This window comes from Lithobates pipiens, unplaced genomic scaffold (assembly GCF_037356315.1).
Source record: "Lithobates pipiens isolate NorthernLeopardFrog02 unplaced genomic scaffold, aLitPip1_a1.2 Scaffold_13, whole genome shotgun sequence".
Classification (NCBI taxonomy): domain Eukaryota; kingdom Metazoa; phylum Chordata; class Amphibia; order Anura; family Ranidae; genus Lithobates; species Lithobates pipiens.
Window position 1 is genome coordinate 455,147,084 of NW_027507718.1, and position 19,611 is coordinate 455,166,694.

Genomic DNA, 19,611 nt, shown 5'->3' on the forward strand with positions numbered 1-19,611 from the left:
GGGTACGGTATATCTTTACAGGACAAAAGTACAGTCATCAACTGTTAGAACCATAAAACAACAATAGAACCTAGATTTGTAATAGTCTGTCTAAAATAAGCTGTGGAGGAGCCAAGCCAGGCATGTCAAGCCAACATTGCCATATGGACTGGAATTTCTTGGGTGAATGTCTATGCTGTTAGGTTTTCTTTTCCCCCCGGTTATATTTAAGGACTGTAGAATCCTTACCTTCTATGCTATGTAGAAGAGGAAGGGGGAGATTTTTTTAACCCTGTCCTATGGTAACAACACTTCTCCATAGATACTGTATATTTTGTCTGAGTAGGTGTGGTGGTATTCTCCTGTCCCCCCTCCTAAATACCACCCAACACTGTCCCCCTCCCCCCGTCTCTTTTTCAAACATTCTTTATTTAAAGAAAGGAGTACACCCATACACTCTACAGAAAAACAGTGTACAAATCAAATTATTCAGTTATCACAGAGTAAAAAACACGATAATTGTGCAGGTTAGAAGGCATCTGTTGGCTTACACAATTCAGTGCAATCTGACCTTCCACATACACTATAAAGAACAAATAGTGAAACATAAATATACTTCCAGTGTGTAGGTGTCTCCCGGTTTTTATTTGAGAAACAAGAAAACCCGTGGCTGGGAAGATATCCCAGTGTAACATAAAGAATAGATACCAGTATAGAAGAGAAAAAAAGGAAGAATAAAATTGTCTTTCGGTCACGGCCCACCACCCGGAGGGCTCAGTTCCTCAAGGGAGAAGGAAGGGAAAAAAAGGGAGGGGGTAGAAGGGAGCAGGGGAGGGGGGGGGATGAAAAGATGAGAGGGCAATAAGAAGGGATCCATCAAGGTTCAAAATACCGTCCTATAAGGCTCCTCATCATAACTCCTACACGTGAGGGATAAAAATGTAAGAGGATTATCGTCCAAGCAAACAGCAATCAAGGACCCACAGCCATTGATTGTATCTAGAAGGTTACCTAAAGTCATTCCAGTAAAACCATTTATAGTTTATTTCAGAGGTCTTGTCCCCAAGGGCCACCATAAGGTGCTCCATTACCTGGAGTGTCCCTTTTTAAAAGAACAAGAAATCAAATTATTATTGAGGTATTGAAACAGCACTATATTGTAAAGCATAGCACAGTATATGCAGTGCTTTATAATACAATAAATGGATGTAACAGTGCAAAAATTTTTTGAAATGCTAGAGACAGGGGAAAATGCCTTTCTTATTGTACAATTTATTCAAAATGTCCCTTTCACAATATGGCAGTGTACCATAAAAAGGCAAAAAGTAGTGATGCGCAGTACTATAACAGGAAATTTAGCCTAAAGGCTAATAAATTCTATAGGCACTAAGATTATTAGGTGATAAATATACTACCGCCCAGAATAAAAAGATGGTATATAAGAAAACGGTATGCGTGTTTTGTGAGGGGATGATAAGGGACCCTCACTGCTATAACGTGGTAGTATTCAAAATAAAAGTCAAATGAATATATAAGCATGAAAAAGAAAAAATCGCAATAATTAAAGCTAGTGATTCCCAATGCGATTTGTTAAAGCTAACAAAGTCGCATAAAGTGACAATGTTGGACAATAAATAGGTCCGTGAGAATATCTGCTACACCATAAAGTGAATTAAATAATATACATAAAGCAGTCAAAAAATATAGTGATTCCCAATGCGATTTGTTAAAGCTAACAAAGTCGCATAAAGTGCCAGTGCTAGACGGTAAATAGGTCAGTGAAAATATCTACTACACCATAAAATAAAAAAACAATATACATAAAGCAGTCACTAACTCGATAAGTGAATTGTGCAGAGAGTGGTTGGTTGTGACTGACAGAAATCGCATAAGGTGCCAGTGCCAAGAAAAGGTTATAAAAAATAAATACGTGCGGGTGTCTTCTACCATAAAATAATAAAAGCAATATCAATACAGTAAGCAGCTCAGTAATGCAATTGTGCAAAGAGTGGCAGAAAATCAAAAAAACGCATAAGCAATATTGGTGTTGAAGGAATAGAAACAAAATCCCTCTAGAATAATCCAAAAGAGCTGTGCACAATACTTAAAAAATATGTAGACAAAAGAAGAAAATTATAAAAATTGAACAATAACGTTTGTCAGAATGTGTCCATTCAGCTTGTGCGACAGCCGGTGGCGATTATATAAAAAATCGCATATATCACAAAATCGCATACAGTGCTGGTGTTTGAATATATGTGCACTATAAAATAGCAATGTAATCGGTGGTGGTAGTGGTGATGGTGAATATATCCCACGTGGTCCTGTGTAATCGAAATATGGGTGTCCCCTTACCTTACAGCTGTAAGGTAACAGCATATAATATATGTATCCTCAGGGTTCCTGGTACTCTTTATCCCTCGAGGTCCCGTTCCTGTATCCCCAAATCCTGACGTCTCCTGCCTATTGCGCTGTGTTGGTCTCTTTATATAATCGCTCAGCAGCACTCAGCGTGGGGGGGTACCTCGGCAGTTGGTGTGTATGTAAGGGGTTAAACAGATGAGGAGGAAGGGAGCCCCATAGTGTAGTAGTTTTTTTAACCAGTATTAAAGTTTATTACAGCAAACAAATTAATACTCACAAACAAACAAGTTTCTTATAAGGAGTATAAACGAGCCTTGAGCTTGATTGCGTCACTTCCGGTAGCGTCCCCTATAGTATAGTGTACCATAAAAATTACAGATCAGTCACTGCAAAAGTGCACCAGGGCTTACATTGTGAGTGATCATGAAATACCATGCAGTGGTCACAGTATCGATATGCTGTACTTATACAATATATTCGGTGGCCAGAATATAAATATACAGTATACACTTCAAATTTTAGGCTGGCCATACACTAAACAATTTAAAATCTCACAATTCCCCCATCAACACATTTACTATTGTATTCTGACAGCGGGAGATCAGGATATGATTATTGTTGCTGGCTATAGCCTGTGGCAGAGTGCGCGTGAAAAAAAAAACAGGCTGGTTGTACTGAAGTCGATTGATTTCAGTGCAACCAGCCTGCCCAATTATTGATCGAAATTCAGACAGTTCTTGCTGAACTGGACAAATTTTGATCCTTCCATGGATATGTTTATATATATATATATATATGTGTTTATAGTGGTAGTGATAGTGGGAGAGATATACATACACGCAGGCCTTTCCAACTTTTGAACCTGATATAGAGGAAGATTGGAATATGGAACATTTTTCATTATAAGGGCAGCCAATAAGGTGTTGTTCATTAATAAAAGTATTTATGTATTTATTTAGTTGGCTACAACTTTTAGTCAGTACAATCCATTTAAAATGTGGTTACCCAACAATACAAGAATACAGTAATAAAACACCAGTTACACTTGCATACAAATGAGCTGCCAGTATTTATATAGAAATCCCCAGTGACTCATTTATATGCTAATCATGCACTGATTTGCATACGAATGAGCTGTGGGCACATTGTGGAAAAGCATCTCTACATGGGACTCACAAACCACTAGCATGCTTACACCAGCCACACATTCCCCCTGTTCCAATCCAGCGACAGATCTTTCCCCACATTCACATCTACCCTGCCATTGGCTGGCCAAGCTGCTCGCCTCCCATTGACTGACCTAGCTTCCTTAACATGAGCTAACTCATCGGGCATAGGGCAAGTGTCTAACGTTGCCAGTACTGAGTAACTGCATGTTCTAGCAAAGAAAAAGTTAGTAAGCAACATCACCCTAGGATAGGAAGGGTAGGGTGCATCTATATTACTTTGCAGTTCTTAGGTTTAGATTTGCTTTAACTGATCTTTTACCGTGAACTGCTAAACTCACGACAACTGCTCCTTGTCTCAAATGTTAAAACAGACCTTTGATGACATTTTAGGAAAGGAATTATGTGCTTGAGATAAATGTTTGTTGTTACATTTTCACTAAAGAAAAGGACACCTAAATACCTGCCTTGTTTGTTGTAACAAAATGCAATTTCAGCTAGTTCCATAGTGCATCACCTGCAACCTGAACTTTGGAGAAATAAAAGTTGTTGACTGAACCCTTAAGTAATAAGGACAAACAATTTGTCAGTGTATCTTCACGACTGATGATTCGCTGTAGGTGAACCATAGAAAAGTCAAATAAGTCTAAAAGTCAAACAAATATTGTGTACTCATTTATTTTTCTATTGTAGATTGAAAGCTGTAATGGAGTAGGTCTCCATAGCTCTTGTTTCCTGTTGTGTTCTTCAGTATTAAATCTGAACTAAAGTGTAAAAATAAAAATCTGCTAGAAGATTGATTCTTCTTGCCTCTAGCAACTTTTTATTTAGTGCACACTGCCTGCGGCACATGCACAGGGTAATATACACTCCAACTTACTGTAATGCAGGGGGAGATGTAACTTTTGTACATATGCTTAAAGTATTTGCTAACCCAACAAAAATATATAGATTTCCTGGTCACTTAAAGCAGATTACACAGCACAGTGCTTGTGCTGTGTAATCTTCCCCCCTCTAAAGTGTAAAAGAAACTTCCCTGAATCTGCCACTTCCTGTATGCCCTCTCTGCTACAAAGCCCTGACCAACGTGGTCAGAGTGCATACCTCCATTATACGCAGCTGCTCCCTCTGCTCTCCTCTCTCTCTCCCCCCTCCTGCCTGTCAGCTCATGTCTGTGTGTCTCCGTCTCCGCCCTCTCGCCCCCCCCCCCCCCCACCGCTATTAGTGAAATAAAAAATATAAAATACTCACTGCCAGCCCCTCTATTATAGCCTGGTATATCACACTGCATTCGTCTTTTACATAACTGAGCACTCTAAAAACAGATTTAGCATGATCTTTAGGCCAGTCATGTGACATGACATATTGATTAGTCCCTTCCCAAACCCTCCACCCTGAAACATCCCCACAGCAGCAGCCGGGGGGGGGGGGGGGTTAGAGGGGAGGAGGGAAGCCAGCAGCACTGCCGTGCTGCTGGCTTCATAGGTTTCATAGGTCATATGGTAGACGCACCAACTAGAAACAAAGTGTTACTAGACCTACTGATTACCAACAATACAGACCTGATCACGGATGTGGAAATAAGGGGCAATTTAGGAAACAGAGATCACAAGTCAATTAGCTTCAGTATAAATCACACAAATGGGAAACATAAGGGGAATACAAAGACACTGAATTTCAAAAGATCCAACTATGAACCTTGCTGGGAAATATAAATTGGGACAGAATCTTAGGAACAAAGAACACAGAGGAGAGATGGGTTTGCTTTAAGAGCATATTAAATAAGGGCATGAGCCAGTCCATCCCATTGGTAAATACATTTAAAAGAGTGATCAAAACTCCTAGATGGCTTAACTCCAATGTAAAAATGCATATAAAATCAAAGGAGAAGGCCTTCAAAAAATACAAGGCTGAGGAATCATCATCAGCATTCAGACTTTACAAAGAATGCAACAAGAAATGTAAGGCTGCAATTAGGGCAGCTAAGATAGAACACAAAAGGCACATAGCAGAGGAGAGCAAAAAAAAATCCCAAGAAATTCTTTAAGTATATAAAACAGTAAAAAAGGGAGGACCGACCATATTGGCCCCATAAAGGTTGAGGAAGGAAATCTGATTACAAAGGATGGGGAATTGGCGAAGGTATTGAATTTATTCTTCTCCTCAATCTTCACGAAGGAATTGAGGGCTTCAGTAACCAAAACTGTAGTGTTTATCCTCATGACACATCACAGGAAGCACCCTCATGGCTAACAGAGGACAGAATTAGAGATAGACTTGGAAAATGTAACATTAATAAGTCACCGGGACCAGATGGCTTGCACCCGAGGGTCCTTAGGGAAGTCAAGTAATTGCTAGACCATTGTTCCTAATTTTTACTGACAGTCTACTAATGGGAATGGTACCTGCTGATTGTTAAAAAGCCAATGTAGCACCAATATTTAAAAAAGGGACAAAATACATCCCTGGGAATTACAGACCAGTTAGCCTAATATTAATAGTATGCAAGCTCCTGGAGGGAATAAGTGACTATATACAAGATTTTAGTAAAGAAAACGGTATCATTAGCAGTAATCAGCATGGATTTACGAAGAATAGTTCTTGCCAATAGGGATGAGCCAAACACCCCAAGTTTGTTTCGCACCAGAACTTGTGAATAGACAAAAAATTTGTGTAAACATGAGAACACTATCAAAATCTATCGGATACGAACGTGAAAAATCAGAAGTGCTCATTAAAGGCTTCTATGCAAGTTATTGCCATAAAAAGTGTTTGGGGACCCATATACTGCCCCAGAGGACATGTATCAATGCAAAACGTTTTTTTTCAGGAGCAATGATTTTAAGAATGCTTAAAGTGAAATAACACACATCAGACACTTTTGACACTATTTTGGGACCATTTTCATTTATACAGCGATCAGTGCTATAAAAATGCACTGATTATTGTGTAAATGACACTGGCAGTGAAGGGGTTAACCACTAAGGGGCGATGAAGGGGTTAAGTGTGTTCTATGGAGTGATTCTAACTGTGGGGGATGGGCTTCCAGTCACATGACAGTGATCACTGCTCCCAATGACAGGGAGCAGTGATCTCTGTCATGACACAAGGCAGAACGGGGGAATGCCAATGTGTACTGTGACCATGGGCGTCCGCAGAACTTTTTTCAAGGGGGGGCATAATTTTAGGGTCACCCATACGCCGCCCCTTTTTGACAATGTCATTATCACATTATCATGGTCAGAGACTGCAGACTTAGTGCAATCCCTAGGATAAGTAATGGATACTGGCCAACAGGCCCTCTTACCAAACCCAGCAAAACAACACCAGTGATCCCTCCGGCTGGACGGTCGCTCACTCGCCCCGGGGGACGACTCTGGTCAGTAGTGCAGCATGTCTGTACCCTGGCAGTGACTCAGTCTTTCTCTCTCTGGCGGTGCTGGGCAGCATGGCTCTCTCTGGTGGTGCTGGACAGCATGGCTCTCTCTGGTGGCATGGGGCAGTGTAGTTCTCTCTCTGGTGGCACTGGGCAGCGCAGCTCTCTGTCTCTCTTTCTGGCTTCTGCCCAGCACACTCCTTGTTCTTTTTTATGTAGCACTCACTCCCTCAGCTTTTTTCCCAGGCTACAGTCTCTCAATCTCTCTCTTGATCGAGCTGTATCCTCCTCCCTGTGGAAAATGGTGCCACCAATCTTTGGGACTACATGTCCCATGATTCTCTCCTAGTCTCCTTTTGATTAGCCCTCAGTTATGGCCAATAGGGAAGGAACGGAGCGGGCAGGAAGCTGGGCGAGGAACCTGGCCGTCATCTCTTCTCCCTGACCGGAGAAAGGGGGGGGGGGTGACCGGGGAAACCTGATAGCACCGCCGCCGAGTTCTCTGCTGGACTGAGCACGGAAAAGTGCCCGGAGTCACACTACAATGATAGGGGGGCTTGGCAGAACCTTGATGGTGTCACCCCACTGGCGGCTTGCACACGGATGTGGGCTGCCTGCACCCTGATAGCAATGGAACTGTGTTGAATTTAAGATCTCATCCCTGATTCCAGGGGGGGGGGCACTTGACCCCCCTTGCCCCCACCTGTGGATGCCCCCAAACACACCCCCTAGACAACCACTGCCTTCTTAAAGAAGCTGAGGGTAAAGGTGATGGACTGGCCAAGCAAGTCTCTAGACCTAAACCCTATTGAGCATCTGTTGGGCATCCTCAAACGGAAGTTGGAGGAGCGAAAGGTCTCTAACTTCCACCAGCTCCGTGATGTTGTCATGGAGGAGTGGAAGAGGACACCAGTGGCAACCTGTGAAGTTCTGGTGAACTCCATGCCCAAGAGGTTTAAGGCAGTGCTGAGAAATAATGGTGGCCACACAAAATATTGAAACTTTGGGCCCAATTTGGACAATTTGGAAAGTGTACTCACTTTTGTTGCCGGCGGTTTAGACATTAATGGCTGTGTGTTGAGTTATTTTGAGGGGACAGCAAATTTACACTGTTATACAAGCTGCACACTCACTACTTTACCTTGTAGCAAAGTGTCATTTCTTCAGTGTTATCACTTGAAAAGATATTAAAAAGATGACAAAAATGTGAGGGGTGTACTCACTTTTGTGAGATATGTATATATATTGTGGGCAGATTAGCTTGTGGGGATCTCTTTTTCTTAAAATGAAGGTCATCGTACAGGCAGTTTCTATAAAAATCTGGCGGGTTGCCAGCTTTATTTACAGGTGGATTGCAAAGTCATAAAAATAAACAAAACAGTAAAATGAATCCTTGCCATCCGAAGCTTAACTAGACAGTAGACTGCGCTCTATATGGTGTGGGGCTGGTCCCCATCACCCACAAAACACGAGGTAAATCAAACCTCCATTTTCAATCCAAACAAACAGGGCTTCTGAGTCTCAGACCAGAGCACTGCTGTGCTCTCTTCCTGGCCATTTAAAGTCCACCTGATCATGGACTCAAGTGGACCAGAAGACCCGGACCTGCCACAGAGGCTGGAAAAATCCGGGCCCCAATTGTCCTAAACATACAGTGCACACGGGAGAGGGCATCTGCATTGTTTTGGAGCTTGCCCGGCCTATGCTCTGCTGTAAATTTTTAAAGGGCTGTAAAACCAGGAACCACCTTGTCACCCGGCTATTTTTCTCTCTGTTGTCACACATCCACTTCAGGGGAGCATGGTCGGTGACCAGCTTAAATGACCTCCCCAACAAGTAATACTTTAGGGAGTCTAAGGCCGATTTAATAGCGAGACACTCCTTTTTAACAATTGCAAAGTTTTTTTCCGTGCTTGTTCAATTTCCAGCTCAGGTATACAACCAGGTGTTTCTCACCATCTCTGTTCTGGGATAGTACAGCCCCTAGTCCCACCTCAGAGGCATCTGTCTGTACCACAAACTCCTTTGTGAAGTCCGGGGTCACTAGCACCGGTAGTACGCAAAGGGCCTGCTTTAATTTCTGGAACGTCTCCTCGGCTTCAGGATTCCATTTAATCATGACCGACCTTCTACCCTTCGTCAGGTCGGTCAGAGGGGTGGCAATGGTGGCAAAGTTGGGCATAACCCATCTGTAATACCCCATAATGCCCAGGAAGGCCCAAACTTGATTTTTACTTACCGTTTGGGGCCATTTTTGAATTGCCGCAACCTTATTGGTCTGAGGCTTGACCAGTCCCCAGCCAATAACGTACCCAAGGTATTTGCCCTCCTCCAGGCCTAATGGCACACTTTTTTGGGTTGACCGTGAGACCTGCTTTCCGAAGGGAATCTACCACTGCTTGTACTCGAAGCAGGTGCGATTCCAAATCTGGGCTGTGGATTGCTGCCATTACGCAAGGGAATGGCCTCAGGATAGCATGTCGCATAGTCCAGGATTAACAAAATATGCTGGTGATCCCGGGCAGACTTCACTACGGCCCCACCAGGTCCATGCCAATTCTCTCAAACAGAACCTTGATTATTGGTAGAGAAACAAGGGGACTGCGAAAATGTGGCGACGGTGCTGAAATTTGGCACTCAGGCATGATTCACAGAACTCCCTGACATCTGCATACAACCCGGGCCAGAAAAACCAAGATGTCCCCCCATTACACGACCATGGGCCAGGTCTAGCACCACCCTACAGAAGGGTTTGGGAACCAGTAGCTGTTCTACCATGTCCTCTCCCTGTTTTATCACCTAATACAGTAAGTGGATTTTAAGGGCCATGCAGGGGAGAGATACTGCCCAATTAGGATCCCCATCCACCATCTTAACGTTTTCTCCGGCTCTCATGAGGGGGCACCTCAGAGTTGCTCGGTACAGAAATCCTCTCTCCTGACCCCTAAGTCAGGTACCACATTCTGGCTACTCTCATTGTCAGGGTCAGAGGTGTTCTCCTGTGCGTTACCCTCGGGCTGAGAGCTAGCTAGCTCCCCAGCCATGACAGGTAAAGAAGATGAACTCCGGCTTCCTTGATGCCACCAACAGCATCCCCTTCCTTTTGGCAAAAAGGGTCTGGTGAGAGTTCCCGTGCTTCCACAGCAGGGGGTGCTCTACCAACCATCCTCCCTTTGCTCTCCCATAAATTCCAAAAATGTCGAAAATCTCTCCCCACTTAAGCTTCATGAAGCAGCAAAGGTACCACCCCCACTGAATGTGTTACACTGCTCCAGGGGGTATCAGTGTCAACCACCACTGTCTGGTAGTCCCAAGTGTCCCCATGGATGCAAATTACCCCACTGGGGTGTAGTTTTGTGGGGCTTACACAATCTTACCTGACTAGGGTCACTACACTACCAGAGTCTATCAGGGCTGTGAGTGGCTTCCCATCCACTGAAACACATTTGTTTTTCAATGCGAGTCTGACATTATACAGTACATTCGACCTGTGCAAACAGACCTTTTCATATAAGCATAAATCGCATTGCATAGGTTCATCATTTATAGGACAGTTTGCAGCATTATGCCCTAATGCATGGCAACGAAAACACCGTATATGCTCTACCCCCTCTTAACGGTCCCAAAGACCTTCCTGGATTCTTTGGCCAGTCTCCAGGTCTAGGAGCCACAGTCTCATAAGCTGTAACAACAGTCTTATCTTACTTCCCCATGCTCTTGAACCCCCAGAACAGTCTTACCAGAATGGCTGGGCGATCTTGTACCCCTAAACACAGCGAAGGGGGGCGTAGAAAGGTTCACCAAGTCTTCAGTAGCAAAGTATCTCTCCACTAGGTCCACCAACTGGGTTGCAGAATTGGGGTCTCCCTGTCTGACCCACTTCCTCAGAGCAGCATGGAGAGCATGCAGATACTGGTCCATTACCACATGCTCCACGATCTGAGGGCCTGTCAAGGTCTTCGGCTGCAACCACTTCCTGGTGAGGTGGACCAGGTCGAACATTTGAGAACGGCTGGCTGGTTGCTGGAGTAGGTCCACTGATGCACGCACTGGGCCCAGACTGCCATAATGACACCCAAGCGTGAGAGTATCTCTGTCTTCAGAGTCTCAAAGTTCTGGGTCTCTCTCTCTCTCTCTCTCTTTCTCTCTCTCTTTCTCTCTCTCTTTCTCTCTCTCTTTCTCTCTCTCTCTCTCTTTCTCTCTTTCTCTCTTTCTCTCTCTCTCTCTCTTTCTCTCTCTCTTTCTCTCTCTCTTTCTCTCTCTCTTTCTCTCTCTCTTTCTCTCTCTCTTTCTCTCTCTCTTTCTCTCTTTCTTTCTCTCTCTCTTTCTCTCTTTCTTTCTCTCTTTCTCTTTCTCTCTCTCTTTCTCTCTCCGGAGAGCACTACTGTGCTATCTTCCTGGTCATTTAAAACCCACCTGAGCATGGACTCAAGTGGACCAGAAGACCTGGACCAGAAACCAAGCCTTCCACAGAGGCTGGAAAAATCTGGTCCAGATTCCGGTCCAATCTCTGACAATAGAACAAATACGAGGTGAAATATATCGATTATCGATGACCTCACCTCGCATACCATCTATATATATATATATACACACACACGTGCATCTCATAAAATTTGAATATCATCAAAAAGGTAATTTATATAAAGTAATTAAATTCCAAATGTGAAACTCTTATATTTTATATATGCGTTAAACACAGAGTGATATATTTCAAGCATTTATTTTCATTTTGATGATTATGGCTTACAGCTAGCGAACACCCAAAATTCAGTATTTCAGAAAATCTGAATATTTACATAAGACCAATAAAATGCTGTACGTCACCTCGTTCTGAACGATCAGATTTTCCGACAACTTTGTGGGACCATGTGTATGTTTTGTCTTCGAAATGTCCGACTGTGTGTACAGGGCATTAATATCTTTCTTTTGTTTAAAACTTGCGTTTGCATTTTTCCTTCCTCCTTCCTTCCTATAGAACCTTTGAACTTGCGCAAACTATATGTAAATCTTCTCTTCCACAGTTTTAAAGGGTAAGCCTCTCGGCCTATCAGCACAGGACATTGGGAAAGGTGTGTACTGGATACTGAGGTGCCAGGAATGGTATATTTGTAAGAATCATGGCAAAGACACTTTGAGAAGCCACTCTAATTAAGCAATAGTGAATCCAAAGAATATAGGAAAGGATTAAGTAAGGAATAAGTAATATTTGTGGTATGGATTACTTTATACTTTATTATTTAGACACTGAGGCCGCGTACACACGGGCGGACTGTTCGCCCAACTTTGTTTGTCAAACAGTTTCGGCAAACAGTCCGCTCAAAATTAGCATGGACGGACATGGCCACACACGGCACTTTTTGAGCGGACTGTTTCAGCGAACTGTTTGACAAACAGGTCGCTCAACTTTTGAAATGAACGGACTCGCCCACGTAAGGCGGAGGCAAATCCGCCCATTTCGAGCGCGTGTACAGGTAGGCGGGGCCCGCGAAGGAGACGTCGCGGGCTCCGCCGCCTGGAATGGACTTAAAGGGGAACCCCAACGCCGAAAAAAATCGGCGTGGGGGTTCCCCCAAAGTCCACAACAGACCCTTGTCCGAGCACGCTACCCGGCCGGCCAGGAAAGGGGGGCGAGCGAGCGCGCCCCCCCTCCTGAGCCGTACCAGGCCGCGTGCCCTCAACATGGGGGGTGCCTTGGGGAAGGGGGGGCCGCGCGGCCCCCCCAACCCAAAGCACCTTGTCCCCATGTTGATGAGGACAAGGGCCTCTTCCCGACAACCCTGGCCGTTGGTTGTCGGGGTCTGCGGGCGGGGGGCTTATCGGAATCCGGGAGCCCCCTTTAAGAAGGGGGCCCCCGGATACCGGCCCCCCACCCTATGTGAATGAGTATGGGGTACAATGTACCCCTACCCATTCACCTGTGAAATAAAGTACAAAAAAAAACACAACACAGAGAAAAAATATTTTATTGCACAGCTCCGGGGGTCTTCCGTCTTCGGGGGTCTTCTCGCCGGACTCCTCCGCTATCTTCGTGTAGCTCTTTTACTAGCGGAGGAGCCCGGCTTTCTTCCTCCCCGCCGCCGGCCTCTTCTCCCGACTTCGGGGGTCTTGTCCCCCTCTTCGGTTCTTCTGCCGGGCCACCGCGCCTTCTTGTAGCTCTTTTACAGGCGGTGGCCCGGTCTTCTTCTTCTCCTTCTCCTTCTCCTTCTCCTTCTCCTTCTCCTTCTCCTTCTCCTTCTCCTTCTCCTTCTCCTTCTCCTTCTCCTCCTTCTCCTCCTTCTCCTTCTCCTCCTTCTCCTCCTTCTCCTCCTTCTCCTCCTTCTCCTCCTTCTCCTCCTTCTTCTCCTTCTTCTCCTTCCCCAGGAGATGTTGACACGACGATCTCTCCGGCCGGAATGCCAGAGCCGCGCTGTGCGGTCACTTATATAGTGACAATGGGGCGGTGTCACATGGTATATGTCACATGGGTTGGTCACATGGTGACCCCGCCCCCTTACGATGTCATAGTCCCCATGTGACCAACCCATGTGACATATACCATGTGACACCGCCCCATTGTCACTATATAAGTGACCGCACAGCGCGGCTCTGGCATTCCGGCCGGAGAGATCGTCGTGTCAACATCTCCTGGGGAAGAAGAAGAAGAAGACCGGGCCACCGCCTGTAAAAGAGCTACAAGAAGGCGCGGTGGCCCGGCAGAAGAACCGAAGAGGGGGACAAGACCCCCGAAGTCGGGAGAAGAGGCCGGCGGCGGGGAGGAAGAAAGCCGGGCTCCTCCGCTAGTAAAAGAGCTACACGAAGATAGCGGAGGAGTCCGGCGAGAAGACCCCCGGAGCTGTGCAATAAAATATTTTTTCTCTGTGTTGTGTTTTTTTTTGTACTTTATTTCACAGGTGAATGGGTAGGGGTACATTGTACCCCATACTCTTTCACATAGGGTGGGGGGCCGGTATCTGGGGGCCCCCTTCTTAAAGGGGGCTCCCGGATTCCGATAAGCCCGCAGACCCCGACAACCAACGGCCAGGGTTGTCGGGAAGAGGCCCTTGTCCTCATCAACATGGGGACAAGGTGCTTTGGGGTGGGGGGGCCGCGCGGCCCCCCCTTCCCCAAGGCACCCCCCATGTTGAGGGCACGCGGCCTGGTACGGCTCAGGAGGGGGGGCGCGCTCGCTCGCCCCCCTTTCCTGGCCGGCCGGGTAGCGTGCTCGGACAAGGTTCTGTTGTGGACTTTGGGGGAACCCCCACGCCGATTTTTTTCGGCGTTGGGGTTCCCCTTTAAGCCCATTCCAGGCGGCGGAGCCCGCGACGTCTCCGTCGCGGGCCCCGCCTACCTCGAAATGAGCAGACTTCCCTCCGAGCGGGAACAGTTTGCTAATTTCGAAAGTAGCCTACACACGGGCGGACTGTCCGCTCAAACACAGTTTCAGCGGACAGTTTTTCGGAATTTCCGAAAGACTTTGTCCGTCAAACTGTCCGCTGAAACTGTCCGCTGAAAGCCCACACACGAGCGGACTGTCCGCCCAAACACTGTTCAGCGGACAAGGTTGGGCGAACAGTCCGCCCGTGTGTACGCGGCCTGAAATTAATGGTTTTGTTCCTTTGATTGTATGAAAATAATAATAATAATTTGATAATAATAATAATTTGATTTTTATTTACTATACAATGCTTTATTTTGTTCTCACATACAGTTCATACGACAACTGTACAATGAAAGTTGGTCACAGAGGTATAATCAAACCATAAGCAGTAACACTATCTCCATTCTGTGGTCTGTTACCGTATCAATCTTTGCCATTGGAGGTCTTGTGGGGGCACTGGTTGTGATGCCAATGGTGAACCTACTGGGCAGGTAAGTGCATGAAGAAACTAATTTAAAAGTATAGCTTGCTTTTCTTTTTCGAGGATAAAGATGTGTCATGACAAATGAGGCAGTGTTTCTTGTCATTTTAAAAATATCCAAAGCTGCTGACAGGTTAAGGGCAGGAACTAGACGTGTCTGCGCATACCTGCAGCAACTTTGTTTTGCTAAAATACTGGACTATTTTGATTGGGCAAAGCTGAAACACCTTTGAGTATAGTCTGCTCCACTCCCACACATTACTCTTTGGCCCATAACTTTAATGGGCTTTCTTACAGGGCAGTAGGAATGTGTCGGGTGGGCAAGGACAGGGAAGTATCAACACTACGAGATAATGCTGCAGCTTAGTTCAACAAGAACAGCCTGGCATTTTGGTGGAGCAGAGGGTACTTAAATCCCCTGCAAGAATATACTGGCACCTCTAGGTTCATGTAGGATCCCTGCCACAATGCCATAAAGAAGGTTTCACAGCTGTAGTCCCCAGTTAACAAATTGTAGGACAGCATCAGGTTAACATGACACTATCATTTGGCTTTGCGATGGCTTCAGGAGGTTTGTGGATTTGGAAATTTTGGTAGCAATGTTCCACCATTGGGCCTACTAAACTAAAAAAAAAAATCTTAATTCAAAAAAGATATCTCAGGTTTAGTAAGTTTGGGATCTCTAAACACTTTGACATGACATACTTTATAAGATAAAAAATGGAAGAAATACTGCGCTGTGACTAAAATTTAAAAGCAGCAAACATTACCTACCGGAAGACTAAGCCCTTGTACACACGGTCAGAGATTCCGACGGAATGTGTCGGATCGGACCGTTTTGTCGGATAATCCGACTGTGTGTGGTCTCCATCGGACTGTTTCCGTCGGAATATCCGATGAACCAAGTTTTCCAACTTGTCTAAAAAAATTTCCGACAACATGCTCCGATCGGACATACTCCGATCATGTGTAGCCTACTCCGATGGACAAAGTGCCACGCATGCTCAGATCAAATTCCTAGACCAAAGCTATTGGCTACTAGCCTGAACGTAGTACCGTCATAACGAAATAACGTCATCACGTCATGTACAATCGGATTTTCTGACAACTTTGTCCAACCGTGTGTATGCAACAGTTTCGGACAAAATCCGTTGGACAAAATCCGTTGGACAAAATCCACCGGATTTGGTTGTCAGAATGTCCGACCGTGTGTACAAGGGCTAACAGTTATTGAAAAATAAAAAATAAAAATATGTTGCGCTAAAGTGCTAATGTGCATAAATTGTGAAAATCTATTAGTAACCACAATAAATATCAAAATCAAATACATACATATAAACATATGGATATAAGTAAAAACCTATATATCATAAGTGCTAATTGTAAAGAGTGAATAGTGCACATCTTATTACAGATGAACAGGTGAAAAGTCCAAAAAGCTGTCAATTATATCCAATAGATGATCCTGTTATAGACCGTAGAGAACTGGAAAAAATACGTGTTGGCTTTATTATCCACTTAAGCCCCGGACCAATTGTCAGCCTAAGGACCAGAGATCTTTTTACAATTTTGCACTGCACTGCTTTAACTGGTAATTGCGCGGTCATGCAATGTTGTACCCAAACAAAATTTGTGTCCTTTTCTTTCCACAAATAGAGCTTTCTTTTTATAGCATTTGATTGCCTCTGCGATTTTTATTTTTTACGATATAAAAGGAAAAAAACTGAAAATTTTGAAAAAAAAAAAGATATTTACTACTTTTTGTTATAAGAAAAATCAAATAAACTCAATTTTAGTCATACATTTAGGCCAAAATTTATTCAGCCACATGTCTTCAGTAAAAAAAATGTCAATAAGCGTATATTTATTAGTTTACGCAAAAGTTATAGCGTCTACAAACTAGAGTACATTTTCTGGAATTTACACAGCTTTTAATTTATGACTGCCTATCTCATTTCTTGAGGTGCTAAAATGGCAGGGCAGTACAAAACCCCCCCCAAATGACCCCATTTTGGAAAATAGACACCCCAAGGAAATTGCTGAGGGGCATGTTGAACCCATTAAATATTTTTTTTTTGTCCCAAGTGATTGAATAATGACAAAAAAAAAGTTTACAAAAAGTTGTCACTAAATGATATATTGCTCACACATGCTATGGGCATAGGTGAAATTACACCCCAAAATAAATTCTGCTGCTTCTCCTGAGTATGGGGATATCACATGTGGGGGACTTTTTGGGAGTCTAGCCGCGCACGGCACCCCAAAAACCAATCACTGCCTTCAGGATTTCTAAGGGTGCAAATTTTTGATTTCACTCATCACTACCTATTACAGTTTTGAAGGCCATAAAATGCCAAAATAACACAACCCCCCCCCCCCCCCCCCCAAATGACCCCATTTTGTAAAGTAGACACCCCAAGCTATTTACTGAGAGGCATGTTGAGTCCATGAAATATTTTATATTTTGTCACAAGTTGCAGGAATATTACAAACTTTTTTTTTTTTGCACAAAGTTGTTACTAAATGATATATTGCTCACACATGCTATGGGCATATGTGAAATTACACCCCAAAATAAATTCTGCTGCTTCTCCTGAGTACGGGGATACCACATGGGGACTTTTTGGGAGCCTAGCCGCGTACGGGACCCTGAAAACCAAGCACCGCCTTCAGGACTTAAATATAAAAAGCTACCAAAAAAAACTGTTAGCAATCGCAGGGATCAGGCCTGACTCTACAAACGCTGCAGTTATGTGTTTAGTGTTTTGTAAGTGACAGTGATCAATCGATACTGCACTTGGGTGGGCGGGGCGGAGGGACAAAACGCAGGTGCTAGCAGGTATCTGGGCTGATCCCGCTAACAATGTGTTTTTTTTGGAACCCTAAACTGCTGGGGACGCTAGTATAGATCTGATCAGATCAAATATTGATCTGTTCAGATTCTTTACCACTACGGGAGGTGTATGCTTTGCGTGTGGGTGTTAATGGTACTGGCACTAACCTAGCGCTGCCTGGGGCGACACAGACCCTATCTGACCCTAAAACCTAATTAATATCACCCGCCGGGGGATCAGGGGGTTAAACCTTTATTGGGTAATAAATGGTGGGTGCCCTGATCCTTTAAAAAGCAAACTAACTATCCAGAGTCACCCGTAACACTTATACGGTGATCACTGGTAAAAGGGTTAACTAGGGGCAATCAGGGGGTTAAAACCTTTATTAGGTAGTATATGGGGGTCCCTGACACTATATAAAAACCTGACGGGGAACCTAAATAACTAAATAACTAACTGGCTGTCCAGCGTCACAAGTGATACTTATACGGTGATCGCTGGTGAAAGGGTTAACTCTAGGGGCAATCAGGGGGTTAAACCTTTATTAGGTAGTATATGGGGGTACCTAACACTATAAAAACCTGGAGGTGAACCTAAAAAATAACTAGCTACCTAGCGGCACCAGTGACACTAATGCAGCGATCAGAAAAAGATCGCTTAGTGACACTGGCAAAAGGGGGTGAAAGGGTTACCTGGGGCAATCAGGGGGTTAAAACCTTTATTAGGTAGTATATAGGGGTCCCTGACGCTATATAAAAACCTGACGGGGAACCTAAATAACTAAATAACTAACCAGTGTCACCAGTGACACTTATACGGTGATCGCTGGTGAAAGGGTTAACTCTAGGGGCAATCAAGGGGTTAAATTCTTTATTGGGTAGTATATGGGGATACCTAATGCTATAAAAACCGGGCGGTGAACCTAAAAAATAACTAGCTATCTAGTGGCACCAGTGACACTAATGCAGCGATCAGAAAAACGATTGCTTAATGACACTGGCAAAAGGGGGTGAAAGGGTTAACTCTAGGGGCAATCAGGGGGTTAAAACCTTTATTAGGTAGTATATGGGGGTCCATGACGCTATAAAAAAAACCTGACGGGGAACCTAAATAACTAACTGGCTAACCAGCGTCACCAGTGACACTTATACGTGATCGCTGGTGAAAGGGTTAACTCTAGGGGCAATCAGGGGGTTAAACCTTTATTAGGGGCGTAGGGGGCTACCCTGGACCTAACACTAACTGCCCTGACAGTTTTTACAGTTACAACTGACACTAAATGCAGTGATCAATAAATAAGTGACATTGTTGGGGGGGGGGGGTGATCGGGGGGTGACAGTGTGCCTATATGTACCTAAAGAGAGAGTGACATCACTTCCTCCTGCCTGTGTTTACACTACACAGGCAAGGGAAGCTTCTCATTCGCCAGGAGCGATCGAGAGGGGATGGCCAGAAACCAACGGCCACCCCCTCATCCCGGATTGCTCCTGAAGCGAAACGGACTGCCGCAGCCAGCGGGAGGGGGTCTGTTCGGACCCCCCACCCGCTGGAAGGCAGGCACGTACGGGTACGTGCTTGTGCCCGTACGGGTACGTGCTTGTGCCCGTACGTGCCATTCTGCCGACGTATAATTACATGCGGCGGCCCTAAAGTGGTTATAAACAACATGCTTGTATATCTATATATAGAGATGTGAACTAAGATTATAGTCTTAATAAGGTGGCAAATAATTCCCGGGATCATAAGACGACACTGGAAAGTGCTCTGGGTGAGGTGAAGACTTTGTATCTGCAACAACACCTATAGGAGTGAGGCTTACCGGAATTCCCAGCCTTGGGAAGGCGTATGCTTCGCAAGTCGTGATATGCTTTTAATGAAAAAAGTGTCAGGTCTCTGCTCCACGGACAATCTCCGAAGCTTCACTCTATATTACGTTGGTACATTCACAGAGGATGGGATTGGTCATCAGAACTCCACATGTTCAGATGTATTCACGTATGGTAGATCATAATGGAAAAGAACTTGCATAGTGCAATAACGTTTAAAAGGTA

At 44.6% G+C, this 19,611-nt stretch overlaps 1 protein-coding gene across 1 annotated transcript in view; it reads left to right on the plus strand.

Moving 5' to 3' along the window:
* The window catches only part of SLC2A9 (solute carrier family 2 member 9), a 593,533-nt gene that overhangs the window by 98,803 nt on the left and 475,119 nt on the right, over positions 1-19,611 (plus strand). Inside the window, exon 4 of the mRNA XM_077477785.1 lies at positions 14,576-14,736. Within this exon, the coding sequence (XP_077333911.1) occupies positions 14,576-14,736 (161 nt within the window). The remainder of the gene's footprint in view (positions 1-14,575; positions 14,737-19,611) is intronic.